The sequence below is a fragment of the Eumetopias jubatus genome, unplaced genomic scaffold (assembly GCF_037043125.1).
Source record: "Eumetopias jubatus isolate StellerSeaLion01/CBP00866 unplaced genomic scaffold, mEumJub1_p1.0 scaffold_10, whole genome shotgun sequence".
NCBI lineage: Eukaryota > Metazoa > Chordata > Mammalia > Carnivora > Otariidae > Eumetopias > Eumetopias jubatus.
Window position 1 is genome coordinate 124,665,598 of NW_028274816.1, and position 24,142 is coordinate 124,689,739.

At 50.7% G+C, this 24,142-nt stretch overlaps 2 protein-coding genes and 1 non-coding gene across 3 annotated transcripts; 1 reads left to right on the plus strand and 2 right to left on the minus strand.

Moving 5' to 3' along the window:
* Positions 1-1,276: 1,276 nt before the first annotated feature.
* On the minus strand, positions 1,277-7,097 carry UNC119 (unc-119 lipid binding chaperone). Its single transcript, XM_028109077.2, has 5 exons — positions 6,811-7,097; positions 3,196-3,309; positions 2,627-2,729; positions 2,268-2,440; positions 1,277-1,994 (listed from the first exon to the last, which is right to left on the minus strand). Exons 1-5 carry the CDS (start codon positions 7,034-7,036, stop codon positions 1,882-1,884), a joined length of 729 nt encoding a protein of 242 aa, XP_027964878.1. The 5' UTR covers positions 7,037-7,097; the 3' UTR covers positions 1,277-1,881.
* An 866-nt stretch (positions 7,098-7,963) lies between these two features.
* Positions 7,964-23,043, minus strand: PIGS (phosphatidylinositol glycan anchor biosynthesis class S). Its single transcript, XM_028109076.1, has 12 exons — positions 22,982-23,043; positions 22,562-22,701; positions 22,365-22,476; positions 16,195-16,284; positions 15,820-15,911; positions 14,070-14,277; positions 13,679-13,821; positions 12,827-12,941; positions 11,318-11,463; positions 10,649-10,749; positions 9,410-9,620; positions 7,964-9,055 (listed from the first exon to the last, which is right to left on the minus strand). Exons 1-12 carry the CDS (start codon positions 23,013-23,015, stop codon positions 8,780-8,782), a joined length of 1,668 nt encoding a protein of 555 aa, XP_027964877.1. The 5' UTR covers positions 23,016-23,043; the 3' UTR covers positions 7,964-8,779.
* LOC114214052 (small nucleolar RNA SNORA1) lies at positions 18,274-18,408 on the plus strand. The gene has a single exon (XR_003610323.1). It is a non-coding gene; the product is annotated as a small nucleolar RNA SNORA1 (small nucleolar RNA).
* Positions 23,044-24,142: the final 1,099 nt, after the last annotated feature.

The window sequence follows — 24,142 nt, forward strand, 5'->3', positions numbered from 1 at the left end:
GAGCCAGACTGTGGGGTTAGACCCCTGACACTGCCACTTAATAGCCATGCAATGTTCACCCCTCCCGTCCTGCACTTCTTGTGAAATGGGCATAATAACGTGCCTGCCTCAGAAGTGATGGCGAACGTTCTAAGTTAACACCTAGCCCCGGGCCTGGCACTCAGTGTGCGTTGGCTGTCAGTCTCACTCCCTCAAATCCAGCCTTTGTTCAGCAGCCAGAGATAATCTGACCAGGTCATTCCCGATTAACGCTCCCCACCGTCCCCAGGAGAAGCCTCATCACCTGGACTACAAGGCTCCAGAGATTTGTCTTCCTTTCGCATCATAAATATCCACTTTCCCGAAGGCACCTGGCCCAGCTTGCCTCCAGACCTCTGCTTAATGCTGCTGAACGCTCACCCCACCTCCTTCCATCGATCATCCTGAGTGTTCGTGCCCCTGCTCCACTGCTGTCTCCTCCAAGGGCCCTCCCCAGATCCCTCCAAGCACGATGACTCTCGCCTCCCCCCGCCGCCCCATAGGCCCAGTCCATCTTATTCTTAAGAACAAGTGTGTGTTCGTGTCTCACTCATTTTAGAATTCCCAGAGTGCAGCCCAGGGCCCAGCCCCAGCCAGGGCTCCGCAGAACCCAGATGAATCCCAGGACTTCTAGGCCTCTTAGAGAGACGTTAAGTCTCAGCCCAGAGGGGGTGGACACCAGGCATATCCGAATTAGTGCCTGAGAACTCTCCGCCTACCTCAGTTCCTCCATTTCCTCCACTAAGGAAATTAAGAGCTCTTCTGGGTCTGGGGTAGTGCTGGGGGCTAGAAGCAACATTCCATGCAGGGCAGCCAGGCCAGGGGGTTCCCCAAAGCAGCTGAGCCCAAGATGGCTCCAGACCTGAGCCAAAACCGTGTCTACCTTGTCTCTTGGATGAGGGCTAAAAGCACAACCTAGTAGTCCTAGTGGTCTCTGGGCGGGGGAAGGTGGGCTAGAGAACAAGACCACCTCCCCCACACCTTCCGCCTACCCTAGAGTGGAGGGTCTTTGTCCCAGCCTCTGTTGTGCCATGGTTGGCTATGACTCTGGGCCAAAGCTTCCCCTCTCAGGGCCTGGGTCTCTGTCTTTATCAAAGGAAAAACCCCTTCCAGCTGCACCATGTACTGAATGCTGACTCTAGATGCTGAGTGTGATGCTAGGTTATAGAGGATTAGGGGACAGGAAGGTTTGGGAGCCACATTACTGCCCCACCCCAACTCCACCTCCCCATACACACATGCTGGCCCACAGCCAAAGAACAGAAAAGGAGAGTTTATTGAAAACTATATACAGCTGGTCCAGTCCCTACCACAGGCTGCAATCTGGGCCAGGCCCTCCCACACCTCAGGCAGCAGCTCAGCCCGGACGGTAAGGGCTGGGGCTGGGGCTGCGGCTGGGGCCTGGACTCCCTTGGGAATCTTGGCAGCCAGACCACCCCCGACCCCAACGGATATTCATCTGTGAATTTACGACTCTAAATGGCCTGTTGGTGGTGGGTAGGGAACAGGGAATGGGTCCCTGCCCTGACCTCGCCAAAGCCTGGATAGGGGAACACTATTCTTAAACGTGGGCCCAAGAGGCCCAGCTAGGCTGTCTGGAAGTCCTGGCTACTCCCCTCCCAGGAGGCCTTCCTGGACATGGAGGAAGACAGCCCTCCTACCCCCCCACCCCACATGCCAGGCCCCATGGGCTTCAGAGACTTGGACTGGGGACATCAGGTACCCTCCCTCCCATCGCCGACTCAGGGGCCAGGGCTCCTGGAACACTTCCCAGGCAGAAGACCTCGGGTTGAGAGGTGAGTGTTGGGGAGGTCACAGCTGAGGGCCCAGGACCCTCCTGGGGTGGGGGGCTTGTTTTGTGGGTCAGGGCGTTCCACTGTAGGAATAGTCTGCTTTGTTGTGCATCACCAGCCGGTCATCCACGAAGTAGAAGCTGTCGGACTGTGTTTCATATGGGTGACGGATCATCTCGTTGACTGCAAGAGAGGCCCAGCCAGTTGGGGCAAAGGTCAGGAGCCTGAGCCAGGCCACTGCAGAGGCTTCAGGACTGCGGGATGGGGACCAGCTGAACAACCTCAGACCCACCTCAAAGAGTTCCCCCAGCCTTTCTGAGCCTCAGTTTCCCTACAGGTGGCATAGGAATGGTGGCCAAACACAAAAGACCCAAGGTGGGAGAAAAGGGGGTCAGATCCACACTCCCCCCAAGTTTGGTCTCTCTAGCCCCACCCCCCATGGCCCCACCCACGCACTCAGCTCCTCAGAGAGAGGGGGGAAGTCGTAGATGTGCTCGCAGGTGTTCTTGCTGCTGGGGATGCAGAAGCCAAAGTGGAAGTCAAAACTTTTGAGGAGCTGGTTGCGAAAGTAGTGCCTCTCAATCATGCGGAAGTTGTTGACAGGCTTGTCTCCCACTGTGAACTCCACCCTGACAGATAGGAGGGGGCAGAGCTGAGCTTGGCCTTGAAGTCAGCCGGCAAGGCTCAAGACAGACAGCACCCCCCAAAAGAGAGGCTCAGTAAGAACTCAGGAGGGGCTCATTCCACCCTCACCCTTACCCCCAGCCCTTGTCCATCCTCCCCCAACACTCCCCCACCTCCATCCAGTGACTCACGTGGCTCCCACCTGCCTCAGGCGGAGGAAGGCAGGTGTGAACTGGTAGCGGACAAAGCGCCCAGCATTGGGGTCCAGGTCCCGCCGGTTGATGGGCAACCGCTCTGTAATATACCCCAACTGGGGCTCAGAGGGCTTCAGGCTGGGGCCCAGGCCCACCCAGGGTTCCGCCCTAGGGTCCCCCATCTGTCTGAATTCTCAAAAAATTCCCCCAGGAGATTCTGATGCACATTGAGGGTTCAGACCTTTGGCCAAATGGTTCCACCCAGAAGGGGGGTGGTGATTTCTAGGTCAGCAGGTCACCAATTTCAACTGAGGTTCCCAGGGCCCCAGGAGACAGACAGGCCCCAGGCCTGCAGTTCCCAGGAAGGCCTGCAGAGGGCAGGCTGGCAGGGACCGAAGGGGTCAGACTGTCCTCCCAAGATGTCCAGCCCCAGAAACAGATGGGAAAGGAAAGCAGAGGCCCAGCGCTAGCCCTGCTCTGACCCCTCTGCAGCCTGAGGAGTTCCTGGGCAACCGACTTCACAGCCCTCGCCCACCTCGTCCCTCTGTCGATGGCCTACCACTCACCTGAGGCTGGGGGCTTCTTGATTTCAAAGAGGACAGTGCCTGAGTCCATGTCTCGAATCTTGAACCTGATGAAGTCGATCTTGTAGATATTCTCCTCGGGGGAGCACAGGTAGTCTAGGGAAGACAGGCAGCTAAGCAAAAGAGGGACCCGCCCAGAAGCCCCTGCTAGCAGCTCAGCCTTTGGGGGACCCCAGACTAGCTACCACTTTCTCTGATTTCGGAAGGTCACTGCCTTCCGGAAAGAGAGGACTGAGTCCCTGCCTTGAGGGAGCACCCAGAGTGTGGGGGATACGCAGCTCTGCCACTTGGATCTAATGAGAGACCAACAGCTCTATCCTCTGAGGCCTTGGAGTCTGGGGAGGGGAGCAGGGTAGAGGAGGGTGGAAGGCAAGGCCACCCCCCTCCCACAGTTTCCCTCCCATTCTGGAGCTGTGGGGCCTTGTTCCGGCCTCTGCTCTGCCAGGGCCAGCTCAGTGACTTTGAGCCAGATGAGTCCCCAGTCTAATGAGGAGCCCCAGCACGAGAGGGTTACAGCCCTGCCTTTGAGAACCTCGTGCTAAAGAGGGTGACACAGCCCTGCCTCAGGAGATACACAGTACTTCCCTGGAGAACATTCCCCCCTCCACCACACAGCCGCCCCTGGTGCTACATTAGGAGTGTCGGGCAAGGACTTCCCTGACCTGGGTGGTGCCAGGGCAGGCCAACAACCCCTCCCCGGTTCCTCCCCACCCCCCATCCCCCTCCTCGCCCCATAAGCGGCTTATACAAGCCCAGCTCCCTTAAGCAGCTTAGCCAAAGCTCTGCTGACTCAAGCCCAGAGCCTGGAATACTGGGGGAAGGGGGCCACCTTTGCTCCCATCCCCTGTTGATCTCCAAATGGGAGGAAGTCTTAGCAGAGGGAACCCCTGAAAGCTCATCTACCCAACCTTAGCTCTGAGCCACCCCCTGAGAGAAGAGTACAAGCAAAACCAGGAAGAGGGTGTGGCAGGTGCGTCTGGGGATGCGCATGGGGGGAAAGGGAGTCCTCAGGCCCAGAAGAGGAACCGGGAACAGTGGTGAGCCGTGGCTGAGGAAGCTTGCTTGGGAATATCAGGGCCTGATCCAACAACCCTCACTTCTGCTCAGGGAGGCCCTGGCAACACACCGAAAGGAGGAGTGGTGGGTCTGGCGCTGTCAGCCCGCAAGCCATCACATCCTCCCCCATAGAGGCCCGGAAATCACCCTCCAGGCCCCTGGGCCACCTCCTATTCCTCTGGGGCAGGAAGAGGAAGTGAATGTAAAGTCCTTCTCTCTTCCCCAAGCCCGGGGCCGCCCCCTCCAGGAGGCCCTCCTGGTAGCCTCCTGCCACCCTAGGGTCCCGCAGGGCTTGGGGGAGGGGCCAGACCCCTGGCCTGTCCACCACAGTCCATGGTGGGGAGAGAGAGAAGGAGGAGGAATGCCCGGGGGCAGCCCTTACCTCACCCTGGACACACCTTATTTTCACAGAAAGCAAGCACCGGTCCAAAGATGTAGAAAGAAAGTACAGGTCACGAGACGAGGTGGCAGAACCGGGAGCAGAATCCTAGCTGCCCAACTCCAGCTCCCGGGAAAGCCCTTCCTTCTCCACATTCTCCTGCTCTTGGAGTCTCCCCTCGCATGCGGAGTAAGTTCTTACAGTCTGCCCTCCGTCTCTTCTACCGCACCTGGAGCTATCAGCCCTTTTGCCCTTAGAGGAAGTGAGGGAAGCGGGATGCCCGTGGCTCAGAAGGCCGCACCCACACCCTCACTTCTGCCAAGGGAAGGATGAAGCCTGGGGCCCAGGGTCAGGCCAGATGAAGGGGCAGAGGGGCCGAAGGCTCAGAACACAACTGCCCCCTTTCCCTCTGCCACAAATAGCTTCCTAAGCTGGATTCAGGGCTGGTAATCCAGGAGGAACAAACCTCAGACCTGTGTGATTAGGGTCAAAAGAGACCAGGGGGTGCCAGGATGGAGATTCCCTGGAACCCAGTTCTCACTTCTATAGCGGAAAGGGTTCCCATGAAGCCCCTTCCTTCCCCTGCTCATGCCCCCACAACACCCCATCTCTAAGGGCTAGGACTCTCCTCCAAATTAGCAGACACATGGCAGTACGTGGGCTGGAAGCCCCCACAGTTGCAAAGTAAGCTCTAAAGTTACCGAAGACCCAGAGAGGTCAGCCTGACCTCCAAACATCCTGGAAATTCTGCCCCCATTCTAAATGCTGCTGTTGCCAGTGACAGCCCAATTGGCACGAACATCAGACTGGTCCAGGCCCCCTCCCTCTACTGGTGTCTCCTCAGCACTCTGGGGGCCCAGCCAAGAACGCTTGCTGCCTGGTTCAGACAGGAGGGAGAAGGCCGGTCCCCCAGGGCCCCAGATGCACAGGCCTAGACCTGCCATTACGGTCCCCTCAGCGGCTCTGTCTGGCAGCCTCAGGCTCTGCTGCTCCTGCAACTGCAGAGCTCAGGTCCACTCCAGCACCTGCCCCCCACCACCAGAGAGGGGTCCCAGGAGTTGCTCTCACAGAGGGAGCCGGGGCAGGATTACTGATGAATGAAGCTAAGGTAGAGGGCCACTCTCTCTCCAAATGCCTCCGTTCTTTGAGGCTCAGCCGCTGCCTCTGCCATGAGGCTTCTTAGTCGTTGCTCCCTGCCTGTGGTAACCTCCTCCCCTGCCCTGAATGCCCAGTTGTCTGCCCCCAGGCAGCAGCCATAAGCAGTCCAGTGGGGCCCTCAGTACTACTTACAAAAGAGCCCTATTTACAGAGCATGCACAGCATGCCAGGCACTAAGCAAAATCAGAAAATTAGTTTTCACAACAGCCCTACAAAGTAGGTGCCATCATCCCCATTTTACATATGAACATGCTCAGAGAGGTGAAATTACTTGCCCAAGGTCACACAGCCAATTACATGGCATAACTGGGACTTCAACCCAGGCAGTTCAGCTCAGAAACTCAACCACAGAAGGGACTAGGCCTCCCGGAAGAAGACAGGCTAAAGCGGGGCGGGGCGGGGGGGGGTACATATTAACCTACTCCCTTAAGAGGGCCCAGAGCCAACCCACTGAAGCTTCCTGCCCAGGTCCTTTCCTGGGGTTGGAGAATGGCCCCAGACTTCCTGGGGGACCCAGAGTGAGGGCATTTAATGGTCAGCGAGACTGGAGGGTCTTAATGTCACCTAAGTAGCTCAGCCTCCGCCTGGCCTCCAGGGTGGGGACTGAGGACAGACTGCACTCAGCACCCATCCTCATTATTGCAGAGAAAAGCTTCAAAGGGCCCTGAAGACTCAATGGGGAAGGGGTCACAGTTGCAGCTGCTGCCCCACCTCCACCACGGGAAAGGGGGACGGCCTCCTCAGAAAGGAAGTAGGGTGAAAATAAATGTCTAAAGGGAAAAGAGGCGGGCACAAGGAGATCAAGGGAAGAGGGGACATGGAGATCTCAGCCTCCGAGGCAGAAGGGTAGGGAACTCAGGCGAGGGGCACCCGGGTGGGGGAGGGGAGGCGGGGGGGAGGTAGGGCGGGAAAGGGGGCGGGGGCCCAGGCTCAGCGCACCGCGAGGGCCCCCTCCCGCGCTCTCTCCCTCCCGCCGCGGGCGGAGCTGCCTCGCCGGTGCTCACCGCCCGTGATCCGCTGCAGCCCCAGCACGTCCTCTGGCCCGATCGGCTGCTTCCTCTGCAGCGGCCCCGGCCTGGGCCCCAGGCCAGCCTCCGGCTCCGACTCGGACCCGGACTCGGATTCCGCCTGCAGCTGCGGCTCGGGCTTGGGCTCCACGCTCGGGCCAGAGGCCCCTGGAGCGGGCTCCGCCCCCGTCCCAGCCCCGCCGCCGCCCTTCTTCACCTTCATGGCCTCGCCGGGCCGCCGCTCGCCTGCTGCCGCGGCGGCTGCCTGCGCCGGCTGGAGCCGAGAGAAGGGGGAGCGTCCGCAGCCCCGCCCCCGGCCGGGGCCCCAGGTACCGCCCCGCCCCCAGGGGTGGGCCAGCCACGGGCCCCGCCCACCCCAGCCGAAAGGCTGCTGGCGCGCCAAGCTGGGTCCACTCCCCCGGGACTGGGTGGGGCCTCGCCTTGGGCGTCATTCATTTTTTTCGCTGGGTACTTTAAGGAGTCCCGTCTACCTTTACTCCTTACTCGCTGCGCTCCCGCCACTCTGTCCTTCCGTCTGCCCCTTAAGCGAGTTCCCGCCTCAGGATCTTTGCCTGGGATGCTCTTCCCCGAGATGGCTTCCTCTTCAGGTCTTAGTTCAAATGTCATCTGCTCAAAGGCCCCGCCCCCTCACACACAGTCTAAAGTACTAGCTCCCGTCACCATCTGATCAGCCTGTTTTTCCCTTCTAATGCATTATCTGAAATTAGTTTTTGTTCACTGACTCTACCCCCTAAAAGATCAGTTCCATGGAAGCAGAGATCCTGTCTTTGTTCTCTGTAATACCTAGCAGTTAGCACAGTGCCTGTTGCAGCCCATGCTTAATATATTTTTTATTTATGAATGAGTTTGTATTTAAAGGCTTACACTGGTACAAGCTCTTCTCTCCCAGACCCCCTGCGAAAAAGGCAGAAGTAGATGCTAACAGCTTTGTTGGGCAACCCTGGACATGCTGAGGGACAACAGCCTAGGCGTCTCACCACCACAGGGCCCTCCAGGGCAGGGAAGCGGGGCCTCTCTGTAGGGCACATGGCCAGGTCTAAGCAAGCTGGGCCTGTGAACCCAAGAGAGATTAGCAGGAAACCATTACTTGGACACAAATGAAGAATGAAAGGTATGCTCATACTTCATATCATTTCAATTCACATTCAACCAATGTTTATTGAAAGCCTAAAATATGCCAGACACTTTCATATGCTTATCACATTTAATCCTCATAACTACCTTGTAAGGGAGGTATCATTAGTGCTATTTGAACAAATGAAAAACTGAGGCTCAGGGAGATTAAGTGGCTTATTCAATGCTCCCCAGACAATAAGTGCAGAAGGTACGGAAACAAGGGTCTGAATTCAGGCATGCGTGATCCCAAGTCTGGACCCTTCCCCACTGCACCACACTACCTCTATAAAAGGGTGAAGGGAAACTCGGCCGCACGCACAGCATCAGGCTATACCCAACAAGCACAGCCAGCCAGGAGGGAGGGGAGGAGGGGAGAAGGCCCCAGAGGTGACCTGGCCCCTTCCATGAGAGCAGTGCTAGGGCTCTCCCTGAGGGGTTAGAGAGAAGTGTGGAGGGGAGGGGGCTAGAATCGAACCCAGGGCTTCCCCCTAATGCTCCCTCTGAGTGCAAGAGGACTGCGGAGCGGGACAGAAGCCCAACGGACTGCCCCTGCCCCGAGGGAGACAGGAAAGGGCCTTCAAGTTTAAGCCAGATAAGGAGACCCAAATGACTGTCTTCTGGAGGGAGGGGGAGAGGGAGGGCACAAAGGTTGTGGGGGGAACCTGAGCTAGAGGAATGGGAAGGGAAGGAAAGAGGAACCCTGCTTGGAGTGTTGTACTTTGGTTACGGGAGCTAAGTCCTTCACGGCAGGCCCCATTTCTGTGCCTCTCAATCTAATAGCTCCCATTCTGGCCAGAAAGGAAGGCTTCCTGCTGAGATGCTGTCCTGCTCAGTCTGTCTTCTCAGGCTTTTTCCAGGACTTGCGGGTTTCCAGGAAGATCTTGACCAGGGACAGGAGGATGGGCACAGCCATAGGCAGGAAGAGTGGGATATAGATGGCAAACTTCTGGTCATCAGGGAAATAGAGGAGGTGGAGGAGCGAGGGATCAAAAAAGGCACGCTCCGACGACATCACAGCTTCCTGGCTGGCAATGAAGGCAGATGCCAGGTGCCCAGAGGCCAACTCCTCGGCCGCCTTCTGGACTGCGGCTACAGCCCTGTACACCTAGGAAGGGGGCAGGGGGTTACCAGTAAGTACCAGGCACCAGGGAGGTGCTGGGGTGGGGGGGGGGATGGGTCTTACTGTGTTTTCCATCTACCAGGCACGTTGCCTGGAGTTTGCCCACTATATGGAGGCCAGTATAAAAGGGCTACGGTGTATTTTTTTAATGTGTATGCCCGCTTAAAACTTCACACCCCACCTGGCGTCGGGCTGGGGACCTGGCACTGCCCCCTAGAGGAAGCCTGGGGCACTCAAGGATGGCATGCCCACACACCCTGGGCCTCAACTGGCTCTCTGGTTTCACCACACCCCGGCCCTTGCTGGCCACTCTGGTGACACCATCCCCTGCCCACTCACCTCAGATGCCACATTGTCCTTGATGACAATGTTGCTGATTTTGCCCAGAAGCTGGGCCAGGGAAGTGAGAGTGGTGGTGGCTGTGGCGACGTTCTCCACTGACCGAGCCCAGAGCAGCCGGTCGAGCTCCCAGGTCGTTAGCCCTTCACTCTTGGACCCTGAAAACAGGCATTTCAGAGGCATCTGGGGCTGAGCAATCCCAAAGAGCAGCCTGTAGAAGAGTGAAGTAAGGAAGGCTGAGAGTAGAAGATGGCTAAGATTCCTAGAATAATGACTAAGATTTTCAATCTTACCCAGAATCACAGAAGTCATAGGGAAGTGCCTCAGAGCGGGGAGGGGGGGGCTCAGAGCGGGGGGGGGGGGGGATGAGTGGCAACACTCAGCAAAACAGAGCCTCAAGCCCCATTTTAACCAGTGTTTTTGCTTTTACCTGTTTCTGGTTTGGATTTCCAAGATCTTGTTTGAAAAGGTCCCATGGCTAAAATATTTCTGGTAATACCAACCTAGTTTAATTCCCTCACCCTGCCTACCCTCTCTTTGGAGAAATGGGACCACTGAGCACCTTTAGTTAAGGCATGATCCAGGACCACTTCTTTTTTTGTTTTTTTCAAGATTTTATTTATCTACTTAAGAGAGAGAGAGAGCGCGCATATGTGAGCAAACAAGGGAAGAGCAGAGGGAGACAAGTAGACTCTGCACTGAGCATGGAGCCCAACACGGGGCTCAATCCCATGACCCAGAGATCATGACCTGAGCCAAAAACAAGAGTCAGCCACCCCCCCCAACTGAGCCACTGGGCGCCCCAATCCAGCACCACTTCTAATAAGCACGTGTGCTGTGCCTCTCTAATCCTGCACCCAGGGCAGACATTGCTAATCAATCAGAATCCTCTTTCCTGATGATCCCAGGCACAGCCCTAGAATCCTCAACACAGGGCAGCAGGCAGCCACTATCAACATACCAGTTAGCTTCAGAATTAGTAGCTATTTTCTTAAGCACCCCTAATCACACCCCACAGACCGGACATTCAGGAGTCTGTTTTTCTTAAAACAGTTTTTGTCAGTTTTGTCCTTTTCTTAGGAGAAGGATAAGGTGATCCTTTGAAACCTTTCTTGGTTTCCCTGGGGCTCTAGGCACAGCTAAGGTATCCCTGCCAGGTGAGATTTCACTCTAGTCAACTCAGGAGACTGGGGTCAGACTCAGTGGTCACACCCCCAGGCGCAACAGCCAGGACCTCACCGCAACTGAGCCAGGAACACCTCCATCACTTGCACCATGTCCACCTCAACCCTCACTGGCAGCTCTGAGGCATTGTAGGCTTTGGGGTCCACATTGTAGACCTGCAGGGGGAAATGAGGTTGCCTCAAGACCACACCAGGACCCTTCATGGCTCTGCCCTAGACACTCTGGAGGCGGGGAGAGAAAAAGGAGACCTTTTTAGAAATGTCTTTAGAAATTACGAACCTGATGGTATAGCTAATGTTTTTTCGAATACCTATTAGGAGCTTTTCATAAATTATCTCCATTATCCCCTCAAAAGTCCTGAAAAAAGTATTTTTTATTCCATTTTAAGAGTTCCTACCTATGAGAAAATCCCAGTCTCATGGGAGAAACAAAGTTCCCAGCCTTTCAAGACTCCCGTAAACAGGGCCAAGATCTAAGATGTACACACAGAGAAGTCCTCAGTAAGTGCAAACTGCTACGTGCAAAAGGGTCGTATTATAGAAAACACTGACAGAAATAAGAAGCCATGGGGCTGGCAGAGGAGGGGCCGAGCTCATAGCACCCGCACCTCCTTGGTGCTATCCCTCCCACAGGCTGGGCCATGGAGGACACTAGAGGAACAACAGAAGGAACAGTCTCAGGAACGTCTGTCTGTCCCTAAAGCTGGGGCTTTATGACCATTACCATAATGCCACCCCAGCGGGGACTGTGGAAGGCGTTGGTGGCCACTGGAGCCCCATCCTTGTCCTGAATGTACAGGGGGGAGTGGGCAAGCTCAGGTACATACAGCAGAAAGTTGAGCACAGGGTAAAGGGAGGCAGCGCTGGATCCTGCGGTACAAAGAGAAGGGAAGTCAGAATACCAAAACCTGCTGGATCTAAATCTCAGTTCCAGGTCAGCCTCTCTAACTTTCTGGTCACTCGCTATATCCCCAGCTGATAATCACCGGGATATCCTCTACTTGGTCAAGAACCTCCTCTGAACATTCTCTCAAGATGTGCCACATACATGTAGAGTCCTTAGCCCCCCAGAGGCCCCTGGAATCTCCCCTCCTCTAACAGGCCCCCCTTGACTAAGACCACTCTCTTGGGCCGTGCTACATCACACCCATATAATTATAACCCATTTTATACATAAGTATAAAAATGACCTCATGTCGATTCCCTCTTAATCCTTCAATAGCTAGCCATTCACACCAGGTAAAAGCTCAAGCTACTTACCATGGTCCTTATGATCCGGCACCAGCCCACCTTGCCAGCTGCAACTCGGTCACTCCCTCACAATTCAGCTACACTAAACTTCTCTGAGCTTCCTGAATGCCAATCCATTCTGCTTCTTCTACATCTAAGCTCAGAGTTTTCCTTGCCTGGAAAGCCCTTCTATCTCTGTACTCCACACTGCCAGAGGGAGGGAGGGAGGGAGGAAGAGAGGGAAGGATGGATGGATGGATCACCTGCAGTCCCTCTTATATCGTGGTCCACACTGGCCTAGCCTTACTGTCTGAAATCCCACAACCAGTACTAACTTTGGTTTGCCTGTATTATAGCTTGTGGTCATCTTATTCTTTGTAGGTACCACCCTCAAAATGAAAGACTATTAATTCCAGCTTCAAACCTTGATCAGCAGAACTGTCTATCCAAATTCTGCCTTCATGTACTTTTGCTGTTATCTTTCCTACATGCGTGACCATATCTTTCCTGGATGGCTTGCACATAGGGAGATGCTGCCTATCCGTTTCTTTATAAAAAGCACTGGGAGTCATTTTATTTTTATTTATTTATTTATTTTTTTAAAGATTTTATTTATTTGAGAGAGAGAGAATGAGAGAGAGAGAGCACGAGAGGGAAGAGGGTCAGAGGGAGAAGCAGACTCCCTGCTGAGCAGGGAGCCCGATGTGGGACTCGATCCCGGGACTCCAGGATCATGACCTGAGCCGAAGGCAGTCGCTTAACCAACTGAGCCACCCAGGCGCCCTGGGAGTCATTTTAATAAATGTTTTTGGATATGATAGTGTGAAATTAGAGATGTCAACAGAGTCTCATGAAAAAAAGAGCCTAAATGCCCAGCACTTCCTTGACGCCCTCAGACCACCCAACCTGGGAACCATAACTATATACTACCAGCCTCCAACCCCACACTGAGCCTTGAGGGTCCCTCCCCAGCCTGGCACATAGACCCTCATCCTCAGCTCACCCAGCCGGGACTCCACTGGGTTGATGACATGAGGGAGGCTGTGTGCAGCCAAGTAGTAGCTGGAGGAAGCTGGGTCAAAGCGGGGGTTTACTCCCAACACTGCATAGTACAGAATCTGTAAAGCAAAGAAGGAGGACATTATTTTGTGTATTGATTCATGCTCCACTTTGTCCCAAAAAGGATTGGAAGTGCCTTAAAAAGATACAATTAGGACAGGACAAAATATAAAAAAACAAAATCAGAGCTGAGAGAAAATAGGTGTAGGAAAAAAAAATAACAAAGCCAAGGGTAAAGTTAATACACTAAATATATGCTTTGAAATCACGTTTTTTACCAGGCTTTCTAAGAGCCTGAACAAAGAGGGAAACAAGAATAGCATAATTCAGTGTCCACAAGATCAACTCAAGTCAGTTACTCAGAAGTACTCCCACTAGCAAGACCTGATAAAAACGTCTCCCACATTTTCCCTAAAAGGACACTGTGTGATACATTCTTCACACGTAGGAAGCTACATTCTTTCCATCTTTACTTCTACTACATTAACATATTTCAGGAAGTTTTATATTTAAAATAAATTCCTTAAGGATGGCACAACTGGGTGAATACAGTTCGACAGGGGGTCATAAGGAAGGTCGTTTTCTAACAAACCTTGACAAAAGCCCCTGAGCTGGACACCATGGAGGAAAAGCAGACACTAGAGTCATATCAACACACAGGCAATTCCTAGCAGATCAGCAAACTCTAAGAGCTGGAAGAACAGACTCCACTTGAAAACAATAAATAAATACGCATGGACTCTGGAAAGGACAGGGCGGCCAGGGAAGGGACTCCTCGGCTTGCTCCCAGTCTCACCTGAGAGTCCACAGAGAAGTTGCCCGCAGCACTGAGGGCACTCAGGAAGGGCTGCACATAGCGCCGGACGGCCCCCTCAATGTCCCAGTGGACGTCATGGGACTTGGGGTCTGGGTTGAGTAAACTGAAGGTGATCTCATAGCCTAGAGAAACAGGAGTCAGGGAAGCCTGGCTGAGCTGAACTTGTTTCTCCTCTGGAATGGGGCTGATGGCCATCATGGAACCCAAGGGAGGATAAAACTGGGATGAGGAGCACTGAGGGCTTTAACTAAAAAGGTGAAACCACAGAAGAAAGGCGTAAAGAGTCTGCACGCAGATTCCCCTCCTGCCCCATCACCTCCACATCATTCATTTCCCCGTCCCTTCTCACGGCAAAGCCCCGTCACCCTACCCAAGCTGGACTTGAGAGGCCGCCTCTTATCAGAGCTCCACTTGTCCTCCGGAAGGTGGTCAGCCAGGGCCGCAGCGAGCACATCCTCGGTCAAAGACATGGCCTGCGCTACTTGGATTACGCGGCGGCCAACGATGTTAAAGGGCTCCCGGTGCGTGATCCCTCTCACAACTGCTGTCCTCTCAGGCCCGATGTAGCTCATCATGTCCTGTGAGAGACCAGCAAAGGACAGAATGCCCAGGGCTCAAGGAAGAAAACAGAAGAACGTGCTGGCCCCGGTCTCAGAGAATCTGACTTTTTGCCACTGACCAACAAGCCTACCCCTCCCCTTAGATTCATAGTGAACCCCTATCTGAGCACCTCTGACCAATCGGTGTCATGAATGCTTTCATTCATTTCTGTTCCCTTTGCCTTCCCAGGAGACATAAGTCCCAGACATTATCTAAAGCTTCACAGGCTGGAAACTAGGAGATGCTATGCTGAACAAGGACAGCGGAATAAACACCTGGAAAGTCTGATATAAGTAGACAGCACATGGCAAAGAGGCAAGCCCAGGAATGCTCACAGCAGCATTATTTCTAAGAGTCAAAAACCGGAGACAATTCAACTGCCCATCAGCAACAGGATGGATAAACTGTGATATGCCTCTATAATGAAACATCAGGTCATGATCCCAGAGTCCTGGGATCGAGCCCCACATCAGGCTCCCTGCTCGGCGGGAAGCCTGCTTCTCCCTCTCCCACTCCCCCTGCTTGTGTTCCCTCTCTCGCTGTTTCCCTGTCAAATAAATAAAAAATCTTAAAAAAAAAAATGAACATATTAGACTCAACTGCACATTGATTATCACGGATGATTCTCTAACATAAATGTGGGACAAAACGCAAGTTGCAGAAGAACATGTGCTGTATTAATATACAGTTCAAAAGTTTGTAAAATTGAATATGTTGTTTATTAAGATACAACACAGGTGATAAAACTTGAAAGAAAAGTAAGAAAATGACACACACAAAATATGGTCACCCTGGGCCAAAAGGGAGAGGGGTAGAACCATGGAGATGCACGGGGTTCAGCTATATTGCTAGACTGCAATATGCAAGCTGGGGTTGGGTACATGGATGTTCATTAAAATTTTCTTTCATCTTTTTGTAAGAATTACATATTTCATCATAAATTGTAAAAGAAAATGGTACGTGGCGTAGCTCCCACTGACACTCTTGCTCATCAAGTGAAAAGGTCAATGTGTCGGCCCATATTACCACCACAACCCATTCAAACCAGCTTTTTTTTATCCTGATTTTTTTCTCCACTTTAAATGGTCATCAGAGCTTGAACTGAATATAACTCCTGGCTTTAGAAAGACCCAGAGTTGGGGCACCTGGGTGGCATAGTCGTTAAGCATCTGCCTTCAGCTCAGGTCATGATCCCAGAGTCCTGGGATCGAGCCCTGGGTCAGGCTCCCTACTCAACAGGAAGCCTGCTTCTCCCTCTCCCACTCCCCCTGCTTGTGTTCGCTCTCTGTCTGTCAAATATAGAAAGAAAAATCTTTAAAAAAAAAAAAAAGAAAAGAAAGACCCAGAGTCAATGAACAAAAATTCCTATCTGCATTCGATTTATTTTCCTATTTGCATTCTTTAAAAAAACGATTTGTTAAAGAGTTTTCTGTAGCAAATGCAAGCAATAGGGAGCACTACTGCAAGAAAGAAGTGACCCAGGACAGGACGAGAAGCCGCAACCTCTCTGCTCACCCTACCTGGGGCAGAAGCGAGGAGTTTTCAGAGATCACATACACAGTCAGGGAGCCCTCTGCTTGCTTCTGTGGCTCAGCTAACACAGTTTCTGCCTCTGGGGACAAGAGCAGGAGGTGCACCAGGAGCAAAAACACCATTCCCTTTCCCTCTGGCCCCCAAAGAGGGCCTCAGCCACAGCTCCACCTCCCACTCACACCTGGCTGACACTGTGGCCAGGCTCGGCCCCTGGTGGCCCAGGCTGAAACACACGGTATCTCATTCCCAGCTTTCCCAGAGAGATTCTGAAGTTAAGACAAGGTATGGAAAATACACACTTAGAGATCGGAAGAGAAAAAGAGGGCTTCGTGTTAAACTAGCGTGATCACCCCTTCTGGTACCTTGCATACTGCCCAGTGACAGGGCCTCCTCCTCGTGCTCCAGAGCCCTCCGATAGGCCTTCTGGAAACGGCATTTGATTTTCATTTTGTCTGAGGAAAAGGAAGAAGCAAGATAAGAAGACTAAGTACAGACCTCTGTCCACCTTCCCAGCCCTCACACTGTCCGGTGTCTCAGGACAGCCAGAATATGGTTTGCAAAGAAAGACACTGCAGCCAATTCTAACGATCTCTACATGGATGATATAAAATACACAACACCCCACCTCTTCCAGCTAACTAGCTCTTGCTCTGCCTGTGTACCCCTACCGTCAACCTGAAGTACCCTCCCAAAGGGAAATCTATTACAATATTCATTCTATTAATAGGTAAAAGGAGAAAAATCATGTGATCACTTCAATACGTGCTTCAAAATAATTGAATTCAATGAATGTTCTTCATAAAGAAAAGATGCACACTTAATGACAAAACACTAAATGTAGTTCCGTTAAAATTAGTAATAAGGGGCGCCTGGGTGGCTCAGTCAGTTAAGCACTCAGTTAAGCATGTTCTCAGGGTCGTGGGATCGAGCCCTGCATCAGGCTCCACACTCAGCGGGAAGTCAGCTTGTCCCTCTCCCTCTGCTCCTCCCCCTGCTCATGCTCTCGCTCTCTCTCTCTCTCTCTCTCTCTCTCTCCCCCCTAAATAAATAAATAAATAAATAAATGAAATCTTTAAAAAACTAAAATTAATAATAAAATGAGGATGCCTGCTATCTCCTCTGTTATTCAGCACTGTTCTTTCTGAAGTTCCTGACCAATGCAATAAGTGAAGAAAGAGACATGGAACATGAATATTTGAAAGAAAGAAACAAGATGGCCACTTTTTGAAGTAGCATAATTATTTTCCAAGAAAATCAAAGAGAACCAACTGGAAAACTATTAGAACTAGTAACAGTTCAGTACAATGACTAGATATACGCAAGAATCAGTAGCTTTCTGATAAGTACCAACGATATCCAATTTGAAAAGCAACTATTTTTTAAAATCTCAATCACCAGAATAATAAAGAACATAAAATACCCAGGAAAAAATGTATAAAACTATAAGAAAAACACCCAGGACTTCACTGAAGGACATAAAAGAAGATCTGAATGAAATGGGAAAAGTATACAAGGTTCTTAGATGGAAAGACTAAATATTCTAAGGATATCAATTCTCCCCAAGTTAATCTATACCTGTAAGGCAATCCCAAAGGGATTTTTTTGCCCCCCTCCCCCGAAATTGAGAAGTTGAACCTAAAATTTATTAGGGGGGGTGGCTGGGTGGCTCAGTCGTTAAGCATCTGCCTTCGGCTCAGGTCATGATCCCAGGGTCCTGGGATCAAGCCCCGCATCGGGCTCCAGCCCCACATCAGGCTCCCTGCTCTATGGGAAGCCCGCTTCTCACTCTCCCACTCCCCCTGCTTGTGTTTCCTCTCTGTGTCTCTCGCTGTCAAATAAATAAATCAAATCTTTAAAAAAATAAATTTATTGGGTAAGTTCCTTGTTACAGAAGAATTCCAGGTCATATATACAGGAGAAATTACAGAATTTAAAAATTGCCAATTTGCAACCACTAATGAAATGGATGCCAGCATCAATGGCTGCTAAAACCATTAGGTGGAAAGGTTGACAGGATACTAAAATACAGACATCGGGCTGACAATATCTGAATTCACGAAATCATCTTTGTATCACCAGAAGTGAAACAACCAGTCATTATATACTTCCTGATAGAACACGATAGGAAGTATACCACATCATACCTAAAGAAGTGAACCCGATTTTAATCAAATCTCCAGATTTAACTACCAGTTGATAAAAAATACAGATAATAGAGTAATAACTTAAATGAAACGAGGAGGAAGCAATCTGCGAAATCCAGACGGTGAGATGTTCCATAAAACAAATGACTTGCTTTCTCCAACAAATCAAAGAAAAGAAGTGTATCGGGATGGGGTAGGCGGAGTTGATGTATAATAAAAAAGACAAAAGAGATATAACAAAACGCGATGTATTGATCCTGATTAGAATAAACCAGCTGTAAAAGGACACCTCTGAAAAGCCTCGTTCTAGATGGAAATGGGCACTATCATTCATGGTGTCCAGAAATTGTTAATGTGGCTACACTGAGACACAGGATATGCTTCCATCACAGCAAGTTTATTGCAGTGGTGACAATCAGATGTGTAACATTTTCCACTAGGCTCCTGGAGTAGAGTGGAAGTAACAAGACTTTCCAATATTAGAACAATTAAGGAATAATAATTTTAGATCATTTGCCAAAATAGCAATCAATGTACTTCGACAATTTGACTTCTAGGGCCCTAACGTAAAGAAATTGAATCCCAGAGATTACCTGGGAATTTTTGAAGTATGTCCATACTCAAGTGGAGATCAAAGAAGCCCAAGAGAAAGAACTAGACTGATGGGACAGTGACAACTGTTGATTGAACAAGAGTTCTTTTTAAAAGAGTTATTTTGAAGATTATGATTCTGACTTTGGAGGAACTACGGTGATCGGCAGTGGAAGCACTCACATGTAAAATTCCTTAGGTAAGGGCGCCTGGGTGGCTCAGTTGGTTAAGCAACTGCCTTCGGCTCAGGTCATGATCCTGGAGTCCCGGGATCGAGTCCCACATCGGGCTCCCTGCTCGGCGGGGAGTCTGCTTCTCCCTCCAACCCTCTTCCCTCTCATGCTGTCTATCTCTCATTCTCTCTCTCAAATAAACAAAATAAAATAAAATTCCTTAGATAAAAATGTATTGCCTTAAAAAAGAAACCTTTGAGATGATTGGGGAAATCTGAATATAGACTAGAAATTAGGTGCTATTTGGGGACCTGAATGGCTCAGTTGTTAAGCATCTGCCTTCGGCTCAGGTCATGATCCCGGGGTCCTGGGATCGAGCCCTGCATCGGGCTTCCTGCTCCGAGGGAAGCCTGCTTCTCCCTCTCCCACTCCCCCTGCTTGTGTTCCCTCTCTCGCTGTGTCTCTCTCTGTCAAATAAATAAAATCTTAAAAAAAAAAAAAGAAATTAGGTGATATTAAGGAATTACTGCTAACTTGGTTAGGTGTGACATGGTAGTTATGTTTAAAAAATCAGGGGCGCCTTGGTGGCTCAGTCTGCCTTCGGCTCAGGTCATGATCCCAAAGTCCCAGGATCAAGCCCCATCATCAGGCTCCCTGCTCAGTGGGGAGTCTGCTTCTCCATCTGACCCTCACTCCTCTCGTGCTCTCTCAATCGCTCTCTCAAATAAATAAATAAAAATCTATTTAAAAAAATCAAAATAAGGGGCACCTGGCTGGCTCAGTTGGTAAAGCATGCAACTCCTTTTTTTTGTTTTTTAAGATTTTACTTATTTATTTCTGAGCGGGAGAGAGAAAGAGAGAGAGCACAAGTGGGGGGAGTGGCAGACAGAGGGAGAAGCAGACTCCCCACTGAGCAGGAAGCCCGATGTGGGACTCGATCCCAGGACCCTGGGATCATGACCTGAGCCAAAGGCAGACGCTTAACCGACTGAGCCACACAGGCATCCCTGCATGCGACTCTTGATCTTGGGGTTGTGAGTTCCAACACCACGCTGGGTGTAGAGATTACTTAAAAATAAAATCTTTAAAAAACAAAACGAAACAAAACCAAATCCTTTAATGGCTTCCCTTCTCACCCAGAATAAAAGCTGTATGTGAGCCTAGTTCCCTTTCACCGCTCTGGTCTTATTTCATTTCCTCTAACTCTTTCCCTCATTCACCTCACTCTCACCACAATGGGATTCTCACTGTTCTGCAAAGGCACCACTTTTGCTCCTGCTTCAGGTCCTTATACTTGCTTATCCCTCTGCCAAAAATATTCTTCTCCCAGATACCTACACAATTTACTCCTTTACCTCTTTTAGGTCTTTACTTGGAAGTCTTGTTTTCAAATGATGCCTTCCCTGGCCATGCTTCTAAAACAGCAATGATCTCCTTATACTCCAAGAAAACCTCCCTACCCCCCTGTCCTGTCACCATCTAACATACATGCATACATTTAAGATTTTTTTTAAAGATTTTATTTATTTATTTGACAAAGAGAGAGCACAAGCACAGGGAGCAGCAGAGGGAGAGGGACAAGCAGACCCCCCACTGAGCAGGGAGCCTGAAGTGGGGCTTGATCCAAGGACCCCGGGATCATGACCTGGGCTAAAGGCAGACACTTAACCGACTGAGCCACCCAGGCGGCCCTAATTATTTAAGATTTTAAGTAATCTCTACATCCAACCTGGAGTTCAAACCCATAACCCCAAGATTAAGAGTCATACTCCACTGACTGAACCAGCCAGGTGCCCCCCCCCCAACTAACATACATTTAATCTGTTTATCTTCCTGTCTGTTCTCCTCTTTGTTGTCTATTTTGTTTACTGTATTGTCTATTTTGTTTGCTGTATCTCCAGCAACAACAACAGTATCTGACATATATCTATACATATATATATATCTCAGCAAATATTTATTGTTGAATAAATGAACAAACCTATTACTATTCCTATTTAACAGATGAGAAAACCAAGATTTAGAGAGGTTAACAACCTCACCCAAATTCACACAAATAAGTAGCAGAACCAAGGCTTTAATCCAGCTCTCTTACACCAAATTCCATACTCTTGGCCACTCCACTATACTACCTCCACAATATGTCCACGTTATTGAATACCGTGTCACTAAATACAAAGAAATCCATGACAAACTGACAATAATCAAGTTGCGAACTAACATGTGAGGTATGATCCATTCTTGTTTTGAGAAACAAAACCTATTTATGTTTACATTACGTTGAACTGTATGATTTTTTTTTTTTTTTTTTTTTTTTTTTTTAATGTAGGCTCCCTGCCCAGTGTGGAGTCCAACACGGGGCTTAACTCCAACCTTGAGATCAAGATCTGAGCTGAGATGAAGAATCAGACAGAAGCTTAACAACCTGAACCACCCAGGGGTCCCATGAAATGATTTTTTTTAAAAATGTGTGTGACCAAGGTTAAAAAGCTAGAAAGTAAATGGCATACAGGCACGTCACAGTCTGGACTCGGCCTACACATCCAGTCACTCCCAAACTTTCACTTCACACTCCAGAAAAGTAAAACTGCTCACAGATCCCCCTCCATGCTTCTAAACAGGAGGCAGTAGAGTTTGTCAGTTAAAAGCCGGAACACTGGAATCAGTCAGGCCTGGATTTAAATCCCAGTTCCACCTCTTACTAGCTAGCTGTGTGATCCTGAGCAAATTAAAATCTCTTAAGTCTGTTTTTTCATTTATAAAATGGAGATCATAATGTTAGAGAGGATTAAATGAGGCAACACATGTAAAGTGCTTCACCTAGTTTCTGGCATATAATGAACAACTAATATTAGCGATTATTATTACTGGCTCATGCTGTTCCCTTCCTCCCTTCCCCCATTTAACCTGAATTCCTTCACATCCTTTAAAACTCCGGCTTAAAAATGACATCCTCAAAACCTTCTCTGCCTTTCTTTCCTCCCAGACAGTTAAAGGCTCTTTCTTTAGCGCAATCTCAGTTTCTTACATACTTTCACTGTGATTTTTTTTTTTTTAAGATTGTATTTACTTGACAGAGAGACACACAGCGAGAGAGGGAACACAAGCAAGGGGAGTGGGAGAGGGGACGCAGGCTCTCCGCTGAGCAGGGAGCCTGATGCGGGGCTCAATTCCAGGACCCTGGGACCATGACCTGAGCCGAAGGCAGCCTCCCAACGACTGAGCCACCCAGGCGCCCCTTCACTGTGATTTCTTTATCTAAGTGTCTTTCTCCCCTACTGGGCTACGAAATTCTTTAAACCATTATCAATTCCTCATTCACCCCAAAATTCCTGGTACTGAAAAGTACCTAACACTCAGTAAAGTATCCCACTTCCTCTCCTAACCCCTAATGAGCATTAATTGCTTCTCATCAGGTAGCATAATTGTTTTATGAATAAAACTGTCACCTTAACGGTGAACACTGAATTTAAAGTTTTCTTCTAACCATCCACACTGTTCCTTCAGAGAGGTCTTTTAATAAATTTTTAACTACCTTCAAGGGACACTCCTGCTCCTCCTACCTAACCCATCTCTGGACTGAGCTCAGACCAGAAAGGCAGCCCTGACTCCCCAGGGACTCACATTTCAGAGGGATATCTCTCTCATGTACAACGGTGAAGGGCAGCTTCTCCTGGTCGTCCAATGGCACTGATTCTCGGGTAAACACGACGGTGATGGGTACCGTGAGCCGCAGCTAGGGCAAGGAGCATCAGGGCCATCAGCTGAGTCTCCACCTTGCCAGCGGGTTGTCCCCTGGCCTTCTCCCACCGAGGACTCACCTGCAGGGCATTCAGCCCACTGATCTGGGAGTAAGGCAACGGGGCCCGGTAGGTCTCCGTGGTCTTCCACCAGAGCGGCAACCCCACCAGGATGGCCACCGCAGCGAAGAAGAGAGCGGCCCGCTTGCCTCGGACCACCTCTGGGGGTACGGAGGTACCGACTTGAGGCGCCGGAAGTGGGCTTAAGTGCCCGCTCCACACCTGACGCGGAGGAGCCCCAGCAACCGGCACTCAGAGGCTCTCCGCCCGCGTTCACAGGAAGCCCTGAGCGAGGGGGCCGCGCCTAAGTCTGAAGGGATCTTGTCTGAAACGACCCCCCGACCCCCAGTCCGCGGGACCTCTAGCACACCACAATCCCCAAAGCCCGCATTCCTCCCTCTCAATACACGAGCCGCGGGCCCCGCCCGAACGCCACCGCACCTAGGTCTGTAGCAGCAGCCCCGGGAACCGCCATGCTTGCTTCCGGTTGCTCTAGGCGCCGAAGGGCGGAGCTGCGCAAGGAGGGGGCGGGACCACGGCAGCGGTTGCAGCCAATCGCAAGCCGCACTCCAGGCGCGCGGGGAGGAAAAAGAGGTCGAGGGTAGGCGGGGTCCGCAAGGAGCCTGTCAGCCAGTTTGAAAGGAGTTTGTCCTGCACCATGGGCGGTCGAGGAGGTGCACGGGTTTCAGCGTTGCTGGAAGACTCTTCGTTAGTCTCCCGCTTCCTCGTAGAACACACTCCTAGTCCCAGGGATAAAGAGCGCAAACTCTGCAGGCGTTAAATATTAGTTGGGCGACCACAGGCAGCTCTAAGTCTCAGTTTTCTCATCTGGAAAATGGAGATATTTACCAAAATGAGCTCTATCCGGGCACCTGGCTTGCCCAATCGGTAGAGTGCGGGAGGCTTGATCTAGGGTTCGTAAATTTGAGCCCTACGTTGGCTGTAGAAATTACTTGAAAAAATAAAATAGGGGCACCTGGGTGGCTCAATCGGTTAAGCATCTGCCTTTGGTTCGGGTCATGATCCGGGAGTCCCCAGGATGGAACCCCACATCGGGCTCCCTGTTCAGCGGGGAGTCGGCTTCTCCCTCTCCCTCTGCTCCTCCCCCCTGCTTGTGCGTGCTCTCTCTCTCTCTCTCTCATTCGCTCACTCTCTTTCTCTCAAATAAATAAATAATCTTTAAAATAAAATAAAATAAGGTCATTCATGTAAAGATCCTGGCACAGAAAGCGCCCAAATATCACCTATCGATGGCATCACTGTTTATCCTTATCATAGAGCTCCTCTTCTGGGCACCCTCTCCTCAAGCCTCAAATATGGAGGTGACAAGCTAGAAGTACCTTTCTGGCATATTTGGCTCACCAGTATTTTTTTAATTCATTTGAATTCATTTCCAACTTGTAAAAGTCTGAATACTTAAAATTTTTGAAAATTCATGAGCACAGACTCTGGATCCTGACCACTTAAGTTTAAATCCTGACTTCAGGGACCCTGGGTGGCTCAGTCATTAAGCGTCTGCCTTTGGCTTGGGTCATGATCCCGGGGTCCTGGGATGGAGCCCCGCATCAGGCTCCCTGCTCAGTGGGGGAGTCTGCTTCTCCC

Excerpts from the sequence above, each read along its gene's own strand:
- UNC119 (XM_028109077.2), bottom strand. The coding sequence starts at position 7,036 with ATGAAGGTGAAGAAGGGCGGCGGCGGGGCTGGGACGGGGGCGGAGCCC. Across the intron at positions 3,310-6,810 it reads GCTGCAGCGGATCACGGGCG|ACTACCTGTGCTCCCCCGAG; the intron begins GTGAGCACCGGC and ends TGTCTTCCCTAG. Across the intron at positions 1,995-2,267 it reads CCCTCTCTCTGAGGAGCTGA|TCAACGAGATGATCCGTCAC; the intron begins GTGCGTGGGTGG and ends CCTCTCTTGCAG.
- PIGS (XM_028109076.1), bottom strand. The coding sequence starts at position 23,015 with ATGGCGGTTCCCGGGGCTGCTGCTACAGACCTAG. Across the intron at positions 16,285-22,364 it reads GAGAGATATCCCTCTGAAAT|ACAAAATGAAAATCAAATGC; the intron begins GTGAGTCCCTGG and ends CCTTTTCCTCAG. Across the intron at positions 9,621-10,648 it reads GTGTTCCTGGCTCAGTTGCG|GCTGCTCTTTGGGATTGCTC; the intron begins GTGAGGTCCTGG and ends ACTCTTCTACAG.